The sequence below is a fragment of the Oncorhynchus tshawytscha genome, linkage group LG26 (assembly GCF_018296145.1).
Source record: "Oncorhynchus tshawytscha isolate Ot180627B linkage group LG26, Otsh_v2.0, whole genome shotgun sequence".
Taxonomy (NCBI): Eukaryota; Metazoa; Chordata; class Actinopteri; order Salmoniformes; family Salmonidae; genus Oncorhynchus; species Oncorhynchus tshawytscha.
Window position 1 is genome coordinate 43,720,150 of NC_056454.1, and position 24,991 is coordinate 43,745,140.

Consider the following 24,991-nt stretch of genomic DNA (forward strand, 5'->3'; position numbering starts at 1 on the left):
CTTATTGGTGTCCTTTAGTAGTGATTTATTTGCAGCAATTGGAACATGAAGGCCTGATTCACATAGTCTCCTCTGAACAGTTGATGTTGAGATGTGTCTGTTACTTGAACTCTGTGAAACATTTATTTGGGCTCCAATCTGAGGTTCAGTTAACTTTAACAAACTGTATCCTCTGCAGCAGAGGTATCTCTGGGTCTTTCTTTCCTGTGGTGTTCATCATGAGAGCTAGTTTCATCATAGCGCTTAACGGTTTTTACGACTGCTCTTGAAGAAACTTTCAAAGTTCTTGAAATTTTCCGAATTGACTGACCTTCATGTCTTAAAGTAATGACGGACTGTTGTTTCTCTGAGCTTATTTGACCTCTTGCCATAATATGGACTTGGTCTTTTACCAAATAGAGCTTCTGTATACCACCGCTACCTTGTCACAACACAACTGATTGGCTCAAACACATTGAGGAAAGAATTCCACAAATTAACTTTCAACAAGACCTGTTAACACCTGTTAATTTAAATGCATTCCAGGTGACTACCTCATGAAGTTGGTTGAGAGAATGCCAAGATTGTGCAAAGCTGTCATCAAGGAAAAGGGTAGCTACTTTAAAGAATCTCAAATATATTTTGATTTGCTTAAAACCTTTTCGGTTATGACATGATACCATATGTGTTATTTCATAGTGTTGATGTCTTCACTAGTATTCTACAATGTAGAAAATAGTAGAAATAAAGAAAAACCCTTGAATGAGTAGGTGTCCAAACTTTTGACTGGTACTGTATATATCCCCCTGATAATCGTCCTATTGTAATGGGTTCTTGTATTATCGAATCAGCCTACATTTTAAAATCACACATTGCACAAAGTTACACCGATCAAATAACTACACAGTAGCTAATCAAGCATCTTGTAATTTACTCAACATTCTGTAGGGTACACAGAAGACTTATCCCATTCTGTTCACCAAAGTATTTAGAGTATAGAGAAGATATGGCACAAGGGCAATTTACTCTAATTACCCAAATCTTACAGAATCCCTCTGCCGAGGGCGCTGTTCGGTTCATTTCCAGTGTGTGTTGTTGTTTATAGCAGGCTGTGTGTCAGTGGGTCACAAACCAGTAAAATACATAGAGCCGGGTGGCTCTTTTTCACCAAATTTTGACTTAATATTCATAGCTAACAGGCATGTCAATCAATGATTACAAATATACTGAGAACACAAAACATTAAGAACAGCTGCTCTTTCTATGACATACTGTACGCTGACCAGGTGAATCCAGGTGATAGCTATGATCTCTTATTGATGTCACTTGTTAAATCCACTTCAATCGTTGTAGATTAAGGAGGATTTTCAAGCCGTGGGACAATTGAGACATGGATTGTGTATGTGTGCCATTCAGAGGGTGAATGGGCAAAACAAAATATTTAAGTGCCTTTGAACGAGATATGGTAGTAGGTGACGGGCGTACCGGTTTGTGTCAAGAATTGCAACGCTGCTGGGTTTTTCACGCTTAACAGTTACCCTTGTGCATCAAGAATAGTCCACCACCCAAAGGACATCCAACCAACTTGACACAACCGTGGGAAGCATTGGAGTCAACATTGGCAGGCATCCCTGTGGAACACTTTCAACATCTTGTAGAGTCCCGACAAATTGAGGCTGTTCTGAGGGCAAAAGGAAGGGGTGCAACTCAATATTAGGAAGGTGTTGTTAATGTTTTGTACACTGAGTGTATATACGACAGGAAGTAAAGAAGGAGACAAAAACAACAGCACCTCAACAGCCTCTTCCCGAAGGATCGTAGAGATGATATCTGAATAAGGTTTATATCCCCTCATTACTGTAGAGCAGCTGTAACAGTGTGTTTTCAACAGCACAACACACCAAGCTCATTAGATTGTGTTCTACACACTGTTTCACTCCAGGGGTAGAACAATTGGCAAATTGATGGAACAATTCTACTTTCTTAACAAGCTTAGAGGGGTTTATGTGAACATACATTAACATTGGAACTGCACACAGAGCTTTATGATGTTATGCACATTTGGAGCAGATCGCATACATTTTCTCTGAAAACCAAAGACTGTTACTGAGCTTACATTCTCAAATGAACTGATTGAAAACACAAAAACCAAAAGTGAACTAATTTCCAACACACCACAGGTACAAATAATATCATTAGACTTCATAGCACAAAATAATACAAGATTTCATCACCTAATAGCTAGCTGGTCGGTCGGTCTCGGTCGGTCGGTCGGTCACTCACTCACAATCAGTCATTTTCTTTTCTCCCTGACTTTTTCTAATTGGATCAATAGCAGCTGGTTCATGAGTGCCATCCTGTTGTTCCTAACTTTAAGAACTATACTCCGTGTTGTGCCACTGCAGTTCTGGCCTGGCTGTGTGACTCTAAAAGACAACGACAGCTGAGAGTTGCAAGAATAGATAATCATGTTGCCCTTGTGACCTGGTCTGGCACAGGGCAGAGATAAAAGGACTGAACGTCTGTCTCTGTCTTGTGGCTGTGGGTGTTGATGTGGTTGTGTGCGTGCATATGTGCGTATCTGCAGTGCATGCATGTTATTATGTGTGTGTCACAGAAAGCGAGAGAAAGGAGAGATTGAGAGTGTTGAGAAAGTGCCTATGTCAATGTGTGTATATCTTTAGTGCAACAAAACTGCTATTTTCATACGCAGCACATAATACCATGTAAACTTACCGGTGCAGAGTTGCTGCAACCTGGCAGACGCAGGCAGCTGGTGTTCTCATTAGCCCTCTCAGCCGGCACCGCCATCAGCAGGCTATTACCTTCCAACTTCCCTTCCCAGACAGATGTCAATTCTCTGTGTGGCGTACAGTGTCAAACTGTGGTCGCCCACCTCTGGTCCGCTTTATTAGGGTTGTCTCACTAATTAGCTGCCACTTCTGTTTCTGTAGGCAGGTTTCAAAACCAAATGACACCTTTTGTCTTCTTACATTAACAAAGAAGTGAATGGCATGACTATTCAGCAGATGTTGTCTCCTCTGTGTCTTGTTGATTGACACCAGGCAACTGGCATGTTCCTTGTTTTCAATTAACTAACTGAAAAATCATTAACTATTTGACTGATTTCAAAGCAGCCCATTGCAATTACAACAAGAGTAGAGAGGTAGGGGTAGGTTTGATGGCTAAAAAGCTATAGCTTTCATAAAAGAAATGGAACAGTTATCATCTATTTTGCTAGCACAGACTGGAATATGTTCCTTGATTCATCCAATGGTATTGAGGAGTATACCAGCTCAGTCACCAGCTTCATCAACAAGTGCATTGACGACGTCGTCCCCACAGTGACCGTACGTACATATCCCAACCAGAAGCCATTGATTGCAGGCAACATCCTCACCGAGCTAAAGCTCGAGCTGTCATTTTCAAGGAGCCGGACACTTATCCGGACGCTTATAAGAAATCCCGCTATGGCCTCAGACAAACTATGAAACAGGCAAAGCGTCAATACAGGACTAATATTGAATCCTACTACACAGGCTCTGATGCTCGACAACTATGAAACAGCCTATAGGGAGGAGGTCAGAGAGCTGGCAGTGTGGTTCCAGGACAACAACCTCTCCTTCAATGTGAGCAAGAAAAAGGAGCTGATCGTGGACTACAGGAAAAGGAGGGCCAAACAGGCCCCCATTAACGTAGACGGGGCTGTAGTGGAGCTGGTTGAGAGTTTCAAGTTCCTTGGTGTCCAACATCACCAACAAACTATCATGGTCCAAACACACCAAGACAGTCGTGAAGAGGGCATGACAACACCTTTTCCCCCTCAGGAGACTGAAAAGATTTGGCATGGGTCCGCAGATCCTCAAAAAGTTCTACAGCTGCACCATCGAGAGCATCCTGATCGGTTGCATCACCGCCTGGTATGGCAACTACTTGGCATCCGACTGACCGTAAGGTGCTACAGTGGGTGGTGCGTACGGTCCAGTACATCACTGGGGCCAAGCTTCCTGCCATCCAAGACCTATATACTAGGCGGTGTTAGAGGAAGGCCCCAAAAAATTATCAGAGACTCCATTCACCCAAGTCATAGATTGTTCTCTCTGCTACCACACGGCAAGAGGTACCAGAGTGCCAAGGCAGATCCAAAAGGCTCCTTAACAGCTTCTACCCCCAAGCAATAAAAGACTGCTGAACAATTAATCAAATGGCCACCCGGACTATTTACATCCACTTCACCCCCCTTTGTTTTTACACTGCTGCTACTTACTGTTAATTATCTGTGCATAGTTACTTTACCCCTACCTACATGTACAAATTACCTCGACTACTCTGTACTCCCGCACATTGACTAGGTACCGGTAACCCCTGTATATAGCCTTGTTATTGTTATTTTATTATGTTACTTTTTATTACATTTTTTACTTTAGTCAATTTTGTAAATCTTTTCTTGACTCTATTTCTTGACCTGCAGTGTTGGTTAAGTGCTTGTAAAGTAAGCATTTCACGGTAAGGTCTACACCTGTTGTATTCCGCACATTTATCATAATTTCTTATTTATTTAAACGTTTATTTAACTAGGCAAGTCAGTTAAGAACACATTCTTATTTACAATGACGGCCTACACCGGCCAAACCTGGACAACGCTGGGACAATGCTGGGACAATTGTGCACTCCCAATCACGGCCGGTTGTGATACAGCCTGGAATCAGACCTGTCTGTAGTAACGCCTCTAGCACTGAGATGGAATGCCTTAGACCGCTGCGCCACTCAGGAGCCCCAGCATGTGACGGAGCTGTCACGTTCTGACCTTTATTTCCTTTGTTTTGTATTTAGTTAGTATGGTCAGGGCGTGAGTTGGGTGGGCAGTCTATGTTTGATTTTCTATGATTTGGGGATTTCTATGTTTCGGCCTAGTATGGTTCTCAATCAGAGGCAGGTGTCATTAGTTGTCTCTGATTGAGAGTCATACTTAGGTAGCCTGGGTTGCACTGTTTGTTTGTGGGTGATTGTCTACGTTAGTGGCTTGTGTCAGCACAGGTGTCATTTGTAGCTTCACGGTCGTATTTGGTTTATTGTTTTTTTGTTACTCTTTTGTATAGTGTTCAGTGTTCACTTTATTAAAATTCACTATGAACACATACCACGCCGCATATTGGTCCTCTGATCCTTCTCGCCTCTCCTCTTCAGATGAAGAGGAGGAAGACCGTGACAGGAGCTCTCGTTCTAATTCTATTGGCTCCATATCCACTTCATGTAACTCCCTAGACAGTTACTTACTGTAACTCCCTCGACAGCTACTTACTGTAATTCCCTCGACAGCCACTTACTGTAACTCCCTCGACAGCCACTTACTGTAACTCCCTCTACAGCCACTTACTGTAACTCCCTCGATAGCCACTTACTGTAACTCCCTCGACAGCCACTTACTGTAACTCCCTCGACAGCCACTTACTGTAACTCCCTCGACAGCCACTTACTGTAACTCCCTCGACAGCCACTTACTGTAACTCCCTCGACAGCCACTTACTGTAACTCCCTCGACAGCCACTTACTGTAACGTACTGAAGAATCATTCCAATTAACACCACACACCCTTTGTAGCCCATTATGCTGGTAACGCCAGGGTAGTGGGAGCATGGTGCTGGTAATGCCAGGGTAGTGGGAGCATGGTGCTGGTAACGCCAGGGTAGTGGGAGCATGGTGCTGGTAACGCCAGGGTAGTGGGAGCATGGTGCTGGTAACGCCAGGGTAGTGGGAGCATGGTGCTGGTAACACCAGGGTAGTGGGAGCATGGTGCTGGTAACGCCAGGGTAGTGGGAGCATGGTGCTGGTAACACCAGGGTAGTGGGAGCATGGTGCTGGTAACGCCAGGGTAGTGGGAGCATGGTGCTGGTAACGCCAGGGTAGTGGGAGCATGGTGCTGGTAATGCCAGGGTAGTGGGAGCATGGTGCTGGTAACGCCAGGGTAGTGGGAGCATGGTGCTGGTAACACCAGGGTAGTGGGTAAAAATGTATGCACGAATGATTAAGTCGTTTTGGAGAAAAGCATCTGGTAAATGGCATATACGATGCATTCGGAAAGTATTCAGACCCCTTGACTTTTTCCAAAAGTGGTTGAAATTCACTGCTTGTCTGAGGGACCTTACATACAATTAATTATATGTGTGGGGTACAGAGATGAGGTAGTCATTCAAAAACCATGTTAAACACACCATACAAATTATTATGTGATTTGTTAAGCTAATTTTTATTTGTGAATGTATTTAGGCTTGCCATAACAAAGGGGTTGAATAGTTATTGACTGAACACATTTCAGCTATCCATTTGTTATTAATGTGTAAACATTTCGAAAAACATAATTCCACTTTGACATTATGGGGTATTGTGTGTAGTCCAGTGACACACAATCTCATATAAAATGTGGAAAAGTCAAGGGGTGTGAATACTTTCAGAATGCACTGTATAGCATATAAACTCTTCAAATGCACTCTGTCTGAATACAGCCAAATTATGGGACTATTCCAAGGCCCAACCTAACAGTATGTTAGAGTACAACATTGAAATACCATTACATAACACAAAAGACAGAGATGAAAAAACACAATGCACTTCACTACTGTATCCCAATTCAGTCACAATCAATCATTGAGAACAATTTCAAGGCATGTCAAGGATGGTTCTTACACTACACCATTACTTCTACATTATCCCAAATTTGAGTGTAAATAATGTATTTTTAAAGACATAGAAGATAATAAATAATTCAATAGATATTGCCATAGTGGACTGGACATGCTGTCTGCACTTGTAACTTCAACTACTGTAAATTATACACCATGTGATAGAAACTCTTGAGAATTGCTAATGTGCAAACACATTTGTCCCCGAGACATCTTAAGAAAAATTCTGAATGGCTGAAAATGCAAGAATGTTGAGTTGTATTTGACATAAATGGAGTGAACACAAAAGGTTTTAAATAATGTATGTCCACTAAAACATCATGAACAGTTTATTTTTTGTTGTTAACTCAATTATGTGCACGTGCTAACCAAGCACTAGCGATACAATCATATTAGAGGGCGAATAGGATGAATGTGCAGTGAGTCAGTGAGTATAGTACAGCCACACTTCATCCCACACTACCGTCAAACTTAACAAAATGTCTCCTTCACAAGGATTTTAAGCAATGAGATAAAAAGCAAGTTACAGTCTGAATCCTCCTAATGGTTTTCCCCACAAAGCGTGGCATCTCTGATGAGAGCAGAACAAAGACAAGGTTTAACCTTCTGCTCGCTCTCAAAAAACCCAGAGGCTAAGGACAAAAAGGGTGTTTTCACACCTCTTTCTAAGAGTTCAAATCAGAACTTGACAATCTAGACCCTCTATTTCTGAAACTATCCGCCGACATTGTCGCAACCCCTATTACCAGCCTGTTCAACCTCTCTTTCATATCGTCTGAGATCCCCAAGGATTGGAAAGCTGCCGCAGTCATCCCCCTCTTCAAAGGGGGAGACACCCTGGACCCAAACTGTTACAGACCTATATCCATCCTGCCCTGCCTATCTAAGGTCTTCGAAAGCCAAGTCAACAAACAGGTCACTGACCATCTCGAATCCCACCGTACCTTCTCCGCTGTGCAATCGGGTTTCCGAGCCGGTCACGGGTGCACCTCAGCCACGCTCAAGGTACTAAACGATATCATAACCGCCATCGATAAAAGAAAGTACTGTGCAGCCGTCTTCCTCGACCTTGCCAAGGCTTTCGACTCTGTCAATCACCGTATTCTTATCGGCAGACTCAGTAGCCTCGGTTTTTCGGATGACTGCCTTGCCTGGTGCACCAATTACTTTGCAGACAGAGTTCGGTGTGTCAAATCGGAGGGCATGCTGTCCGGTCCTCTGGCAGTCTCTATGGGGGTGCCACAGGGTTCAATCCTCGGGCCGACTCTTTTCTCTGTATATATCAATGATGTTGCTCTTGCTGCGGGCGATTCCCTGATCCACCTGCTCTTAAACGCTAGTAAAACCAAATGCATGCTTTTCAACCGTTCGCTGCCTGCACCCGCACGCCTGACCAGCATCACCACCCTGGATGGTTCCGACCTTGAATATGTGGACATCTATAAGTACCTAGGTGTCTGGCTAGACTGTAAACTCTCCTTCCAGACTCATATCAAACATCTCCAATCGAAAATCAAATCAAGAATCGGCTTTCTATTCCGCAACAAAGCCTCCTTCACTCACGCCGCCAAACTTACCCTAGTAAAACTGACTATCCTACCGATCCTCGACTTCGGCGATGTCATCTACAAAATTGCTTCCAACACTCTACTCAGCAAACTGGATGCAGTTTATCACAGTGCCATCCGTTTTGTCACTAAAGCACCTTATACCACCCACCACTGCGACTTGCATGCTCTAGTCGGCTGGCCCTCGCTACATATTCGTCGCCAGACCCACTGGCTCCAGGTCATCTACAAGTCCATGCTAGGTAAAGCTCTGCCTTATCTCAGTTCACTGGTCACGATGGCAACACCCATCCGTAGCACGCGCTCCAGCAGGTGTATCTCACTGATCATCCCTAAAGCCAACACCTCATTTGGCCGCGTTTCGTTCCAGTTCTCTGCTGCCTGTGACTGGAACGAATTGCAAAAATCGCTGAAGTTGGAGACTTTTATCTCCCTCACCAACTTCAAACATCTGCTATCTGAGCAGTTAACCGATCGCTGCAGCTGTACATAGTCTATCGGTAAATAGCCCACCCATTTTTACCTACCTCATCCCCATACTGTTTTTATTTATTTACTTTTCTGCTCTTTTGCACACCAATATATCTACCTGTACATGACCATCTGATCATTTATCACTCCAGTGTTATTAATCTGCAAAATTGTAATTATTCGCCTACCTCCTCATGCCTTTTGCACACAATGTATATAGACTCCCCTTTTTTTTCCTAATGTATTGACTTGTTAATTGTTTACTCCATGTGTAACTCTGTGTTGTCTGTTCACACTGCTATGCTTTATCTTGGCCAGGTCGCAGTTGCAAGTGAGAACTTGTTCTCAACTAGCCTACCTGGTTAAATAAAGGTGAAATAAAAAAATAAAAAAATAAATCTGCATTTTATTCATTTTGTCCTTTTGGTTTCACATTGCCAAATGTGAAGCGAACTAAAATGCCTGAACAAAACCATTAAGTCATGTGACTAATTTATTTTTGGGAGAAATATGAATCCATCTATGATTATCAAAAAGCATGACTTGTCCCAAACATCATATTACTTTTGTTTTGGTCTTCAAATAAAATCAAAGTTTATTTGAACAGGTAAGTAAAGAAATAAAACAACAGTAAAAGGACAGGCTATATACAGTAGCAAGGCTACATATAGACACCAGTTAGTCAGGCTGATTGAGGTAGTACGTTCATGTAGATATGGTTAAAGTGACTATGCATATATGATAAACAGAGGGAAGCAACGGCGTAAAAAGAGGGTTTTGGGGGGTGGGGGGTCACACAATGCAAATAGTCAGGGTAGCCATTTGATATCCTGTTCAGGAGTTATGGCTTGGGGGTAAAAACTGTTGAGAAGCCTTTTTGTCCTAGACTTGGCACTCCGGTACCGCTTGCCATGCGGTAGTAGAGAGAACAGTCTATGACTGGGGTGGCTGGGGTCTTTGACAATTTTTAGGGCATTCCTCTGACACCACCTGGTGTAGAGGTCCTGGACGGCATGCAGCTTAGCTCCAGTGTTGTACTGGGCCGTACGCACTACTCTCTGTAGTGCCTTGCGGTCAGAGGCCGAGCAATTGCCGTACCAGGCAGTGATGCAACCAGTCAGGATGCTCTCGATGTTGCAGCTGTAGAACCTTTTGAGGATCTCAGGACCCATGCGAAATCTTTTTAGATTCCTGAGGGGGTATAGGCTTCGTCGTCTTCACGACTGTGTTGGTGTGTTTGGACCATTCTAGTTTGTTGTTGATGTGGTCACCGATGAACTTCAAGCTCTCAACCTGCTCCACTACAGCCCCATCGAGGAGAATGGGGGCATGCTCAGTCCTCCTTTTCCTGTAGTCCACAATCATCTCCTTTGTCTTGGCTACGTTGAGGGATAGGTTCTTATTCTGGCACCACACGGCCAGGTCTCTGACCTCCTCCCTATAGGCTGTCTCGTCGTTGTCTGTGATCAGGCCTACCAGTGTTGTGTCGTCTGCAAACGTAATGATGGTGTTGGAGTCGTGCCTGGCCATGCAGTCGTGGGTGAACAGGGAGTACAGGAGGGGACTGAGCACGGACCCCTGTGGAGCTCCAGTGTTGAGGATCAGCATGGTAGATGTGTTGCTTCCTACCCTCACCACCTGGGGGCGGCCCATCAGGAAGTCCAGGATCCAGTTGCAGAGGGAGGTGTTTAGTCCCAGGATCCTTAGCTTAGTGATGAGCTTTGAGGGTACGAGGGTGTTGAACGCTGAGCTGTAATCAAAGAATAGCATTCTCACATAAGTGTTCCTTTTGTCCAGGTGGGAAAGGGCAGTGTGGAGTGCAATAGAGATTGCATCATCTGTGGATCTGTAGGGGCGGTATGCAAGTTGGAGTCGGTCTAGGTTTTCTGAGATAATGGTGTTGATGTGAGCCATTACCAACCTTTCAAAGCACTTCATGGCTACGGACGTGAGTGCTACGCGTCTGTTGTCATTTAGGCAGGGTTCCTCAGTGTTCTTGGGCACAGGGACTATGATGGTCTGCTTGAAAAGTGTTGGTATTACAGACTCAATCAGGGACATGTGGAAAATGTCAGTGAAGACACCTGCCAGATGGTCAGCACACATCCGGAGCACACGTCCTGGTAATCCGTCTGGCCCCGCAGCCTTGTGTATGTTGACCTGTTAAAACCTCTTGGAACTCTGGGGGCGGTATTTCATTATTGGATAAAAAACGTTCCCGTTTTAAGCGCGATATTTTGTCGCGAAAAGATGCTCGACTATGCATATAATTGACAGCTTTGGAAAGAAAACACTCGGACGTTTCCAAAACTGCAAAGATATTGTCTGTGAGTGCCACAGAACTGATGCGACAGGCGAAACCAAGATGACATTTAAAACAGGAAGTGCCCCAGATTTTGAAGGCGCTGTGTTCCAATGACTCCTTATATGGCTGTGAATGGGCCACGAATGAGCTTAGACTTTCTGTCGTTTCCCCAAGGTGTCTGCAGCATTGTGACGTATTTGTAGGCATATCATTGGAAGATTGACCATAAGACACTACATTTACCAGGTGGTCGCTTGGTGTCCTCCGTCGCAATTATTGCGTAATCTCCAGCTGCAGTACTTTTCCGTTTGCTAATGAGGAGAAACCCAACTGCCACGAATGATTTATCATCGAATAGATATGTGAAAAACACCTTGAGGATTGATTCTAAACAACGTTTGCCATGTTTCTGTCGATATTATGGAGTTAATTTGGAAAATAGTTTGGCGTTGTAGTGACTGAATTTTCTGGTTTTTTTCTTAGCCAAACGTGATGAACAAAACGGAGCGATTTCTCCTACACAAATAATCTTTTTGTAAAAAATGAACATTTGCTATCTAACTGAGAGTCTCCTCATTGAAAACATCCGAAGTTCTTCAAAGGTAAATGATTTTATTTGAATGCTTTTCTTGTTTTTGTGAAAATGTTGCCTGCTGAATGCTAGGCTTAATGCTATGCTAGGCTATCAATACTCTTACACAAATGCTTGTGTAGCTATGGTTGAAAAGCATATTTTGAAAATCTGAGATGACAGTGTTGTTAACAAAAGGCTAAGCTTGTGAGTGAATATATTTCTTTCATTTCATTTGCGATTTTCATGAATAGTTAACGTTGCGTTATGGTAATGAGCTTGAGGCTATGATTACGCTCCCGGATACGGGATTGCTAGTCGCAAGAAAGGTCTTACTCACGTCGGCTATGGAGAGAGTGATCACACAATCGTCCAGAACAGCTGATGCTCTCATCCATGCCTCAGTGTTGCTTGCGGATTAGAGTCCCGCACCTTGAAAGTAGCAGCTCTACCCTTTAGCTCAGTGTGAATGTTGCCTGTAATCCATGGCTTCTGTTTGGGGTATGTACGTACAGTCACTGTGGAGACAACGACCTCGATGCACTTATTGATGAAGTAAATGACTGATGTGGTGGACTCCTCAATACCATTGGAAGAATCCCGGAACATGTTCCAGTCTGTGATAGCAAAACAGTCCTGTAGTTTAGCATCTGCTTCATCTGACCACTTTTTTTATAGACAGAGTCACTGGTGCTTCCTGTTTTAATTTTTGCTTGTAAGTAGGAATCAGGAGGATAGAATTGTGGTCGGATTTGCCAAATGGAGGGCGAGGGAGAGCTTTGTATGCGTCTCAGTGTGTGGAGTACAGGTGATCTAGAATTTTTTCCTTCTGGTTGCACATTTAACATGTTGATAGATTTGGTAGAACTGATTTAAGTTTCCCTGCATTAAAGTCTCCTGCCACTAGGAGCGCCGCCTCTGGGTGAGTGGTTTCCTGTTTGCTCATTTCCTTATACAGCTGACTGAGTGCGTTCTTAATGCCAGCATCTGTCTGTGGTGGTAAATAAACAGCCACGAAAAGTATAGCTGAAAACACTCTAGGCAAGTCATGTGGCCTGCAATTTATCACAATGTACTCTACTTCAGGCAAGCAAAATCTAGAGACTTCCTTCCAACAACATGCGGGAGGAAACAGGGCAATAGCCCCTCTAACTGCCATGTGAATAGCCTATATTCAGGAGAAGATGGGAGAATCTCAATTGCAGACTCCTTACATCCTCCTCTCCATCTCAAAACCCATCCAACCAATGGGGAAAACACACCAGAGTTAAGAAAAAACACTCCAAAACAAAGCCCCCAAATGAATGTCTAATTTCCTTGCAGCTTTGACCTACTCCGAGTTACAGCTCAATACGCAGCTACTCTCTCATCCCAGTGTGCCAAGTGAAAAGAAAAGTCTGAACGTAGATTTTTTTTTATTTTTCAATGTTTTATTTATTTATTTAACCTTTATTTAACAATGCAATTCAGTTAAGAAAAATGAAATTGTACCAGGGTCTGTAGTGTCTCCTCTAGCACTGAGATGCGGTGCCTTAGACCGCTGCGCCACTGATTCATTTAAAGTTAATGTGACCGACTGGGTTGAAACCCGGCTATCCTGTGCGCTTGTATTACCTATTGAGCTATAGCCAAGGCATTACCTCAGGAAATAGCACAGAAGTGAAAACAAGTGTACAGTGGATGGTGTTCAGTGATAGATAGGAGGGGTTGAATGGAGCTGAAGGATGGGACTAAAAACAAACAAAAGATAACTATTGTAAAATACACTCTCTTTGTAAAATACATATAATATGTATAAGCTGGAAGTAGAAGCTTTGTAGAAGAAGTAGAAGAGTTGTTGTCCATTAGTTTACTCCAATTAGGGGAGGGATGGTAGGGTTAGGGGAAAATAATAAAATAAATTTAAAAAATAAAATATATAAACTCAGCAAAAAAAAGTAACGTCCCTTATTCAGGGCCCTGTCTTTCAACGATAATTCGTAAAAATCCAAATAACTTCACAGATCTTCATTGTAAAGGATTTAAACACTGTTTGCCATGCTTGTTCAATGAACCATAAACAATTAATGAACATGCACCTGTGGAACGATCGTTAAGACACTAACAGCTTACAGATGGTAGGCAATTAAAGTCACAGTTGTGAAAACTTAGGACACTAAAGAGGCCTTTTTACTGACTCTGAAAAACGCCAAAAGAAATATGCCCAGGGTCCCTGCTCATTTGCGTGACCGTGCCTTAGGCATGCTGCAAGGAGGCATGAGGGCTGCATGAATTGGGCAATGGGCAATGAATTGCAATGTCCGTACTGTGAGACGCCTACGACAGCGCTACAGGGAGAAAGGACGGACAGCTGATCGTGCTCGCAGTGGCAGACTACGTGTAACAACAGCTGCACAGGATCGGTACATCCGAACATCACACCTGCGGGACAAGTACAGGATGGCAACAACAACTGCCCGAGTTACACCAGGAACGCACAATCCCTCCATCAATGCTCAGACTGTCCGCAATAAGCTGAGAAAAGCTGGACTGAGGGCTTGTAGGCCTGTTGTAAGGCAGGTCCTCACCAGACATCACCAGCAACATCGTCGCCTATGGGCTCAAACCCACCATCGCTGGACCAGACAGGACTGGCAAAAAGTGCTCTTCACTGAATTGTTGCGGTTTTGTCTCACCAGGGGTGGTCAGATTCCCGTTTATTGTTGAAGGAATGAGTGTTACACCGAGGCCTATAGTCTGGAGCGGGATCGATTTGGAGGTGGAGGGTCCATCATGGTCTGGGGCGGTGTGTCACAGCATCATTGGACTGAGCTTGTTGTCATTGCAGGCAATCTCAACGCTGTGCTTTACAGGGAAGACATCCTCCTCCCTCATATGGTACCCTTCCTGCAGGCTCATCCTGACATGACCCTCCAGCATGACAATGCCACCAGCCATACTGCTCGTTCTGTGTGTGATTTCCTGCAAGACAGAAATGTTAGTGTTCTGCCATGGCCAGCGAAGAGCCCGGATCTCAATCCCATTGAGCACGTCTGGGACCTGTTGGATCGGAGGGTGATTGCTAGGGCCATTCTCCCCAGAAATGTCTGGGAACTTGCAGGTGCCTTGGTGGAAAAATAGGGTAACATCTCACAGCAAGAACTGGCAAATCTGGTGCAGTCCATGAGGAGGAGATGCACTGCAGTACTTAATGCAGTTGGTGGCCACACCAGATACTGACTGTTACTTTTGATTTTGACCCCACCTTTGTTCAGGGACACATTATTAAATTTGTTAGTCACATGTCTGTGGAACTTGTTCTGTTTATGTCTCAACTGTTGAATCTAGTTATGTTCCAACAAATATTTACACATGTTACGGTTGCTGAAAATAAACTCAGTTGACAGAGAGAGGACGTTTCTTTCTTTGCTGAGTTATATATATATACATATATGGGATGGCAGCATAGCCTAGTGGTTAGAGCGTTGGACTAGTAACCGAAAGGTTGCAAAATCGAATCCCCAAACTGACAAGGTACAAATCTGTCGTTATGCCCTTTAACAAGGCAGTTAACCCACTGTCCCTAGGCCGTCATTGAAAATAAGAATTTGTTCTTAACTGACTTGCCTTGTTAAATAAAGGTAAAATAAATTTAAAAAATATACAGTTGAAGTCAGAAGTTTACATACACCTTAGCCAAATACATGTAAACTGTTTTTCACAATTCCTGACATTTAATCCTAGTACAAATTCCCTGTCTTAGGTCAGTTAGGATCACCACTTTATTTTAATAATGTGAAATGTCAGAATAATAGTAGAGAGAATGATTTATTTCAGCTTTTATTTCTTTCATCACATTCCCAGTGGGTCAGAAGTTTACATACACTCAATTAGTATTAGGTAGCATTGCCTTTAAAATTGTTTCACTTGGGTCAAACGTTTCGGGTAGCTTTGCACAAGCTTCCCTCAATAAGTTTGTGAATTTTGGCCCATTCCTCCTGACAGAGTTGGTGTAACTAAGTCAGGTTTATAGGCCGCCTTGCTTACACACGTTTTTTCAGTTCTGCCCACAAATGTTTTATGGGATTGAGGTTAGGGCTATGTGATGGCCACTCCAATACCTTGACTTTATTGTCCTTAAGCCATTTTGCCACAACTTTGGAAGTATGCTTTGGGTCATTGTCCATTTACTTGTGTCATGCACGAAGTAGATGTCCTAACCGACTTGCCAAAACTATGGTTTGATAACAAGAAATTTGTGGTGTGGTTGAAAAACGAGTTATAATGACTCCAACATAAGTGTATGTAAACTTCAACTGTAATATCTCTCTCTCTCGCTCTCTCTCTCGCTCTGTTTACAAAAAATCTGGGAAATGATGGAGACAATTACATTGATTGAAGCCACAATCAATATGCCATATTAATGCTGATCGACCCCCTCGCAAGTAAGAGTAAATCTACAGTATGATGCAACTCACCCCCACCCCGTCCTCCTGTCGGTACTGCTTCCAGGCTCGGCCTGTGTCACTGAACAGGAGCAGGTAGCCGCTGACCCAGTCTGAGCCTCCGTAGCGCCCCTGTGTGGCGACGGCCGTCACCTCTATCCTGTCTCTGAGGTCCAGCTGCAGCCAAGGATGTCTATCTGTCACCTGGGGAGACCAGCCTCCCGCTCCTCGGGAGACCAGAGAGAGAAACATTCCTTTTAGAATTCAGTCAATGCACAGTTTGGATCGAATTGTTCTGTCTTGAGTCAAGGTAACCTTTACTTTGTGGGCCTCGCCTACCTGCAATGTAATTGCTGCTAAATTATTGCATTGCTGTCTGCATGGAGAGTATCATGTGTACGCTAGGATCCTCTGTATAGCGTGTGAAGTGATTGTTGTGCAATATGAACTAACCCCTCCATCATGCTGTGTGAACTAACCCCTCCATCATGCTGTGTGAAGTAACCCCTCCATCATGCTGTATGAACTAACCCCTCCATCATGCTGTGTGAACTAACCCCTCCATCATGCTATATGAACTAACCCCTCCATCACGCTATATGAACTAACCCCTCCATCACGCTGTATGAACTAACCCCCCTAACCCCTCCATCACGCTGTATGAACTAACCCCTCCATCACGCTGTATGAACTAACCCCTCCTCCATCACGCTCCATCATGAACTAACCCCTCCATCACGCTGTATGAACTAACCCCTCCATCATGCTGTATGAACTAACCCCTCCATCACGCTGTATGAACTAACCCCTCCATCACGCTGTATGAACTAACCCCTCCATCATGCTATATGAACTAACCCCTCCATCACGCTGTATGAACTAACCCCTCCATCATGAACTAACCCCTCCATCATGAACTAACCCCTCCATCACGCTGTATGAACTAACCCCTCCATCACGCTGAACTAACCCCTCCATGAACTAACCCCTCCATCACGCTGTATGAACTAACCCCTCCATCACGCTGTATGAACTAACCCCTCCATCACGCATGAACTAACCCCTCCATGTATGAACTAACCCCTCCATCACGCATGAACTATCCATGAACTAACCCCTCCATCACGCTGTATGAACTAACCCCTCCATCACGCTGTATGAACTAACGCTGTATGAACCCCTCCATCACGCTGTGTGAACTAACCCCTCCATCACGCTGTATGAACTAACCCCTCCATCACGCTGTATGAACTAACCCCTCTCCATCACGCTCCATGTGAACTAACCCCTCTCCATCACGAACTAACCCCTCCTGTATGAACTAACCCCTCCATCACGCTGTATGAACTAACCCCTCCATCATGCTGTATGAACTAACCCTCCATCACGCTGTATGAACTAATCCCTGTATGAACTCTATCACGCTGTATGAACTAACCCCTAACCCTCCATCATGCTGTATGAACTAACCCCTCCATCACGCTGTATGAACTAACCCCTCCATCACGCTGTATGAACTAACCCCTCCATCATGCTGTATGAACTAACCCCTCCATCACGCTGTATGAACTAACCCCTCCATCATGCTGTATGAACTAACCCCTCCATCACGCTGTATGAACTAACCCCTCCATCACGCTGTATGAACTAACCCCCTCCATCACGCTGTGAACTAACCCCTCCATCATGCTGTGAACTAACCCCTCCATCATGCTGTGAACTAACCCCTCCATCACACTGTGTGAACTAACCCCCTCCATCATGCTGCATGAACTAACCCCCTCTATCTGGAGAGATATGGAGTGTGAAAACACACCATTTGGCTTAAATAACATTTCAGATGCATCAGTGCACTTCATACACTGGTGAATAAAAAAAACATAAGCTACTTCCAAACACTAATGTGAAAGTGTGATATGGCAGTGCTGTGTACAATTAGTAGAGTCAGACCCCACAAGCCACCCAGCTATCAAGCGGAAGAAACAGGTCAGCTCTGGCAGGAAGGTTCATTACTCAGCTGCTTTGGGCTGGGACACACCACCATGGGAGCAGATGAGTGCAGCATATCAAACCAGGTTCTAAGCCACTTAGGAAGCATCGTTTACGGAGCAGGATCATTCTGGTTGTTATAGACACACGTACTGTAGCCGAGGTCCAAATCACCTGGAGTCGGTCACACTCCAAGTCATTGAAAATCATTATCTAGTTACAGAAAGTAGAATTATATGTAGATTAATTTACTGACCTGTGACCCTTGTTGTTAGGGCTAAGAGCAACATTTAAAAAATTGTCTAAACGGTGCTGACGTGCAAACAGGACCGCATCACGGATTTATCTGAAAACCTCTCTTTTTAAGATGCCCATGAGGTGGAGATAGTTTATCTCCATCTTAATTCAATAATAACATTATAGTTAACTAATCCTGGATGAAGATCTTTGGAATATGATCTCCTAGTATTACAGCCAACAAAACTACCCGGCGGCTCTGAAATCAGTAACACTTTTTATTTTATTTAACTTTTTGTAACACAAGTAGATGGTTTTAATTCGCCAAAATAAGCTTTTTTTTTAATTTTTTTTTTTACATATTACATATTCATAGTTACATATATAATTACATATTCATAGTAACATTTGATGTTTAAAAATAGTGCCATCTGACTTTTAGCTCCAACTATGGAGCGATATGGGCTATCAACTCAGTTCCAACTGCATCTGAAAGAGGAGACTCTCGACCTGGTATAGATATATTGACTGAAAGGTTCATATATATATATATTTATATATATGTATGTTTTTAAATGTTGTAGTTATCTTATCCATATTTTTTTTTCAGGGTACATAGATCTATCTACCTCTAGTGCTTATTTCACAAAGTGCATTATTGATTCAATATTTTTAGGTTTGTATACAAGAGAGAGCATTTCTATTCCTCAATATTAACACGGAAGTATTTGTTTTGTCGGTAACTAGTTACTGAACAAAGTCCTAATATTTTTGAAGGATAACGCATTCAGGGTTAAGACTATTCAATTAAATAAAAAAGATATAACTTTCCATTGTAACTCACCATCTCTTCTGTTAATCTTGGAGAAGTGTGGAGCATAACTGACAGAGGACTGAGAGGAGCTCACAAAAGAGCCCCGGGGCAGCATGGATACCAACGGGCCATTGCAGATATCTGTAAGAGTAAAATAGAGAGTACATTAGTTCATGATTGGGTATAATATATAGACCTTTAGGACCAGCATCATCTGATAGAGCAGGGGTGTCAAACGTAAAAAATCATATAGTGGGGCAAAAAAGTATTTAGTCAGCCACCAATTGTGCAAGTTCTCCCACTTAAAAAGATGAGAGAGGCCTGTAATTTTCATCATAGGTACACTGCAACTATGACAGACAAAATGAGGGAAAAAAATCTAGAAAATCACATTGTAGGATTATTAATGAATTTATTTGCAAATTATGGTGGAAAATAAGTACGTACGTACGTATATACGTGTTTCCAATTTTGTTGCATTACGGAAAAGTGGTGCGTGCACATGTATTCACCCCCTTTGCTATAAAGCCCCTAAATAAGATCTGGTGCAAACAATTACCTTCAATTACCGTCACATAAATAGTTAAATAAAGTCCTCCTGTGTGCAATCTAAGTGTCACATGATCTGTCACATGATCTCAGTATATATACACCTGTTCTGAAAGGCCCCAGAGTCTGCAACACCACCAAGCAAGGGCCACCACCAAGCAAGCGGCACCATGAAGACCAAGGAGCGCTCCAAACAGGTCAGGGACGAAGTTGCAGAGAAGTACAGATCAGGGTTGGGTTATAAAAATATATCAGAAACTTTGAATATCCCACGGAGCCCCATTTAAATATGGTGAATATGCCACCCCAACAAACCTGCTAAGATAGGGCCGCCCACCAAAACTCACAGACCAGGCAAGGTTTGCATTAATCAGAGAGGCAACAAAGAGACCAAAGAACCCAGAAGGAGCTGAAAAGCTCCAATGTGGACATTGGATTATCTGTCCATAGCACCACTTTAAGCCGTGCACTCCAAAGAGCTGGGCTTTATGGAAGAGGGGGCAAGTACAAAATCATTGCTAAAAGAAAAAAATTAGCAAACACGTTTGGTGTTTGTGGGAGACTCCTCAAACATATGGAAGAAGGCACTCTGGTCAGATCAGACTAAAATTGATATTTTTGGCCATCTAGGAAAACGCTATGTCTGGCGCAAACCCAATACCCCGAGAACACCATCCATCCATGTTTTTCATCGGCAGGCACGGGGAAACTGGTCAGAATTGAAAGAATGATGGATGGCGCTAAATACAGGGAAATTCTTGAGGGAAACCTGTTTCAGTCTTCCAGAGATTTGAGACTGGGACAGAGGTTCACCTTCCAGCAGGACAATGACCCTAAGCGTACTGCTAAAGCAACACTCAAGTGATATAAGGGGAAACATTTAAATGTCTTGGAATGGCCTAGTCAAAGTCCAGACATCAATCCAATTGAGAATCTGTGGTATGACTTAAAGATTGATGTACACCAGCGGAACCCATCTAACTTGAAGGAGCTGGAGCAGGTTTGCTTTGAAGAATGGGAAAAAATCCCAGTAGCTATATGTGCCAAGTTTATAGAGACATACATCAAGAAACTTGCAGCTGTCATTGCTGCAAAAGGTGCCTCTACAAAGTATGAATAGTTATGCATGCTCAAGTTTTCCATTTTTTTGTCTTCTTTCACAATGAAAAATATTTTGCATCTTCAAAGTGGTAGACATGTTGTGTAAATCAAATGATACAAACCCCCAAAAATCCATTTTAATTCCAGATTGTAAGGCAACAAAATAGTAAAAATGCCAAGGGGGTGAATACTTTCGCAAGCCACTGTTTATATTATCATTGTTTTTTAAGGTAAAAATGCAAACAATCTAAAATGACTAAAACCAAATCGAAACTGTGTATTAATAATAATGGACCTACAGTACCAGTTAAAAGTTTGGACACACATTCTACATTGTAGAATAATAGTGAATTGAAATGCATTTCCCGGTGACTACCTCATGAAGCTGGTTGAGAGAATGCCAAGAGTGTGCAAATCTGTCATCAAGGCAAAGGGTGGTTACATTGAAGGATCTCAAATATAAAATATATTTTGATTTGTTTTATGGTTACAACATGATTTCATATGTGTTATTTGATAGTTTTGATGTCTTCACTATTATTCCACAATGTAGAAAACAGTAAAAATAAAGAAACATCATTGATTAAGTAGGTGTGTCCTAACTCTTGACTGTTATTGTAAATGTATATACTCTTAAAATAATTGACTCTGTCCAGCTAACTAAAAATCACCGAAATGACAGTCAGAGAGCATCAAAATTAAAAACAAATATGGAATGAGGAATATTTTTTGTAAATGTTGATGGCTAGAAAATATTAACAATTATTACAGACAGGCAAAATGAGGTTGACACCATTGTACTAGAATATTATTTGGCTGCAAAACTGCACCGCTCTGCTGATCTACTACCATGCTTGTTAGACAGAGCATGAAAAAAGAAGAAGTAAGAAATAAGAAAAATGCTACTTTAAGAATAGTAACTGAAACGGAATTATCATCTTGACTTCTGTTCACCATTTTGTGGAAAATAATGTTTGACTGCAAGTACAGCACACTATGGGGTCTAAAGCCATGTATTGCTAAAATAGGGGGGGTTGCCTCACTTATCCACTCCATAAATCTCTCCCCAGCAGTCCATTAACTCAAGCAGTGACCCTTCCAACGAGGACAGTAGAATTCACAACACAATCGGCAGCCCTGTGTGTGTATGTGGCTGTATGTCAATCGTGTTCCCCTAATCCATCAGTGTGAGATTAGAGTACTTCCAACAGGCAGAAGGAGATTAAGAGGCCAGTGATCTGAACGTGTCAGCCTCATCTTCCACTGATACAGCCCTGCCCGCCAGGCCCCAAAAAGAGCAGTGAGCGAGGCTGAGCTTGCCCTGCCTGCCAGGCCCCAATCATCCCCCTCTTCATATGGGGAAACACTCTAGACCCAAACTGTTACAAACCTACATCCATCCTGCCCTGCCTTTCTAAAGACTTCGAAGGCCAAGTGAACAAACAGATCACTGACCATTTTGAATCCCACCGTACCTACTCCGCTATGCAATCTGGTTTCCCAGCTGGTCATGGGCTCACCTCAGCCACGCTCAAGGTCCTAAACGATATCATAACCACCATCGATAAAAGACAGTACTGTGCAGCCATCTTCATCGACCTGGCCAAGGCTTTTGACTCTGTCAATCACCGTATTCGTATTGGCAGACTCAACAGCCTTGGTTTCTCTAATGACTGCTTCGTCTGGTTCACATAACTACTTCTCAGATAGAGTTTAGTGTGTCAAATCGGAGGGCCTGTTGTCCGGAACTCTGGCAGTCTCTATGGGGGTGCCACGGGGTTCAATTTTCGGGCCGTCTCTTTTCTCTGTATATACAGTGGGGCAAAAAAGTATTTAGTCATCCACCAATTGTGCAAGTTCTCCCACTTAAAAAGATGAGAGGCCTGTAATTTTCATCATAGGCACACTTCAACTATGACAGACAAAATGAGAGAAAAAAATCCAGAAAATCACATTGTAGGATTTTTAATTAATTTATTTGCAAATTATGGTGGAAAATAAGTATTTGGTCACCTACAAACAAGCAAGATTTCTGGCTCTCACAGACCTGTAACTTCTTCTTTAAGAGGCTGCTCTGTCCTCCATTCGTTATCTATATTAATGGCACCTGTTTGAACTTGTTATCGGTATAAAAAACACCTGTCCACAACCTCAAACAGTCACACTCCAAACTCTACTATGGCCAAGCCCAAAGAGCTGTCAAAGGACACCAGAAACAAAATTGTAGACCTGGACCAGGCTGGGAAGACTGAATCTGCAATAGGTAAGCAGCTTGGTTTGAAGAAATCAACTGTGGGAGCAATTATTAGGAAATGGAAGACATACAAGACCACTGATAATCTCCCTCGACCTGGGGCTCCACGCAAGATCTCACCCCGTGGGGTCAAAATGATAACTAGTGAATGACCTGCAGAGAGCTGGGACCAAAGTAACAAAGCCTACCATCAGTAACACACTACGCCGCCAGGGACTCAAATCCTGCAGTGCCAGACTTGTCCCCCTGCTTAAGCCAGTACATGTCCAGGCCCGTCTGAAGTTTGCTAGAGAGCATTTGGATGATCCAGAAGAAGATTGGGAGAATGTCATATGGTCAGATGAAACCAAAATATAACTTTTTGGTAAAAACTCAACTCGTCGTGTCTGGAGGACAAAGAATGCTGAGTTTCATCCAAAGAACACCATACCTACTGTGAAGCATGGGGGGTGGAGTCATCATGCTTTGGGGCTGTTTTTCTGCCAAGGGTCCAGGGCGACTGATCCGTGTAAAGGAAAGAATGAATGGGGTCATGTATCGTGAGATTTTGAGTGAAAACCTCCTTCCATCAGCAAGGGCATTGAAGATGAAACGTGGCTGGGTCTTTCAGCATGACAATGATCCCAAACACACCACCCGGGCAACGAAGGAGTGGCTTCGTAAGAAGCATTTCAAGGTCCTGGAGTGGCCTAGCCAGTCTCCAGATCTCAACCCCATAGAAAATCTTTGGAGGGAGTTGAAAGTCCGTGTTGCCCAGCAACAGCCCCAAAACATCACTGCTCTAGAGGAGATCTGCATGGAGGAATGGGCCAAAATACCAGCAACAGTGTGTGAAAACCTTGTGAAGACTTACAGAAAACGTTTGACCTCTGTCATTGCCAACAAAGGGTATATAACAAAGTATTGTTCTAAGCCCCATACTTGAGTAAAAGTAAAAAAAACATGAATAGAAAATGACTCAAGTAAAAGCTAGTCACCCAGTAAAATACTACTTGAGTAAAAGTAAAAAAACATGAATAGAAAATGACTCAAGTAAAAGCTAGTCACCCAGTAAAATACTACTTGAGTAAAAGTAAAAATACATGAATAGAAAATGACTCAAGTAAAAGCAAGTCACCCAGTAAAATACTACTTGAGTAAAAGTAAAAAAACATGAATAGAAAATGACTCAAGTAAAAGCAAGTCACCCAGTAAAATACTACTTGAGTAAAAGTCTAAAAGTATTTGGTTTAAAAAAAATACTTAAAGTATCAAAAGTACATGGAATTGCTAAAATGTACTTAAGTATCAAAAGTAAAATTATACATAATTTCAAATATCTTATATTAAGCAAACCAGTCGGCACATTTTTTTTTTAAATTGACGGATAGCCAGGGGCATACTCCAACACTCAGACATAACTTACAAATGAAGCTTTTGTGTTTAGTGAGTCTGCCAGATCAGATGCAGTAGGGATGACCAGGGATGTCCTCTTGATAAGTGAGTGAATTGGACAATTTTCCTGTCATAAAGTAATGCGCACTTTTGGGTGTCAGGAAAAATGTATGGAGTAAAAAGTACATTATTTTATTTAGGAATGTAGTGAAGTAAAATTAAAATAGTAAAGTAAAATACAGATACCCCCCTAAAATAGTTAAGTAGTACTTTAAAGTACTTTACACAACTGATACCCATTACATGATTTTGTTTTGGATGACGTCCATGCTGGAGCTATCCTCCTAGAAACATTTCCACTGAATAATGACCATTCATTTGGTAGAAAACAACGGCATGTTGAAAATGACATCGGAAGGCTGTTTGATACTGTGGAAGTGTCTTTGAGGACAGCCCACTGCATTTCATCTGACCTAAATTTGCAGCACTTAGATCACTTGCGAGCAAATGTCCCTGAACGTTGATTTCGAGATCGACTGAAATGGATCAAGCTGTTTTTTTAAAGACCCAGATATAAACATGCAGCGCTATAGCCACAGATGCACAAATCAGAGACAATTCCCAACATGACTTCACAACTATACATTAAAGTTGTAATCTCAATGTTATTAAACA

General features: G+C 42.7%; 1 protein-coding gene across 1 annotated transcript in view; it reads right to left on the minus strand.

Annotated features, from left to right (window-relative positions):
• Window positions 1–24,991, minus strand: part of LOC112225650 (contactin-associated protein-like 5) — a 111,719-nt gene that overhangs the window by 47,244 nt on the left and 39,484 nt on the right. Inside the window, exons 2-3 of the mRNA XM_042306899.1 lie at window positions 19,069–19,179; window positions 16,032–16,225 (exon numbers count right to left, since the gene is read on the minus strand). Of these exons, the coding sequence (XP_042162833.1) occupies window positions 16,032–16,225; window positions 19,069–19,179 (305 nt within the window). The remainder of the gene's footprint in view (window positions 1–16,031; window positions 16,226–19,068; window positions 19,180–24,991) is intronic.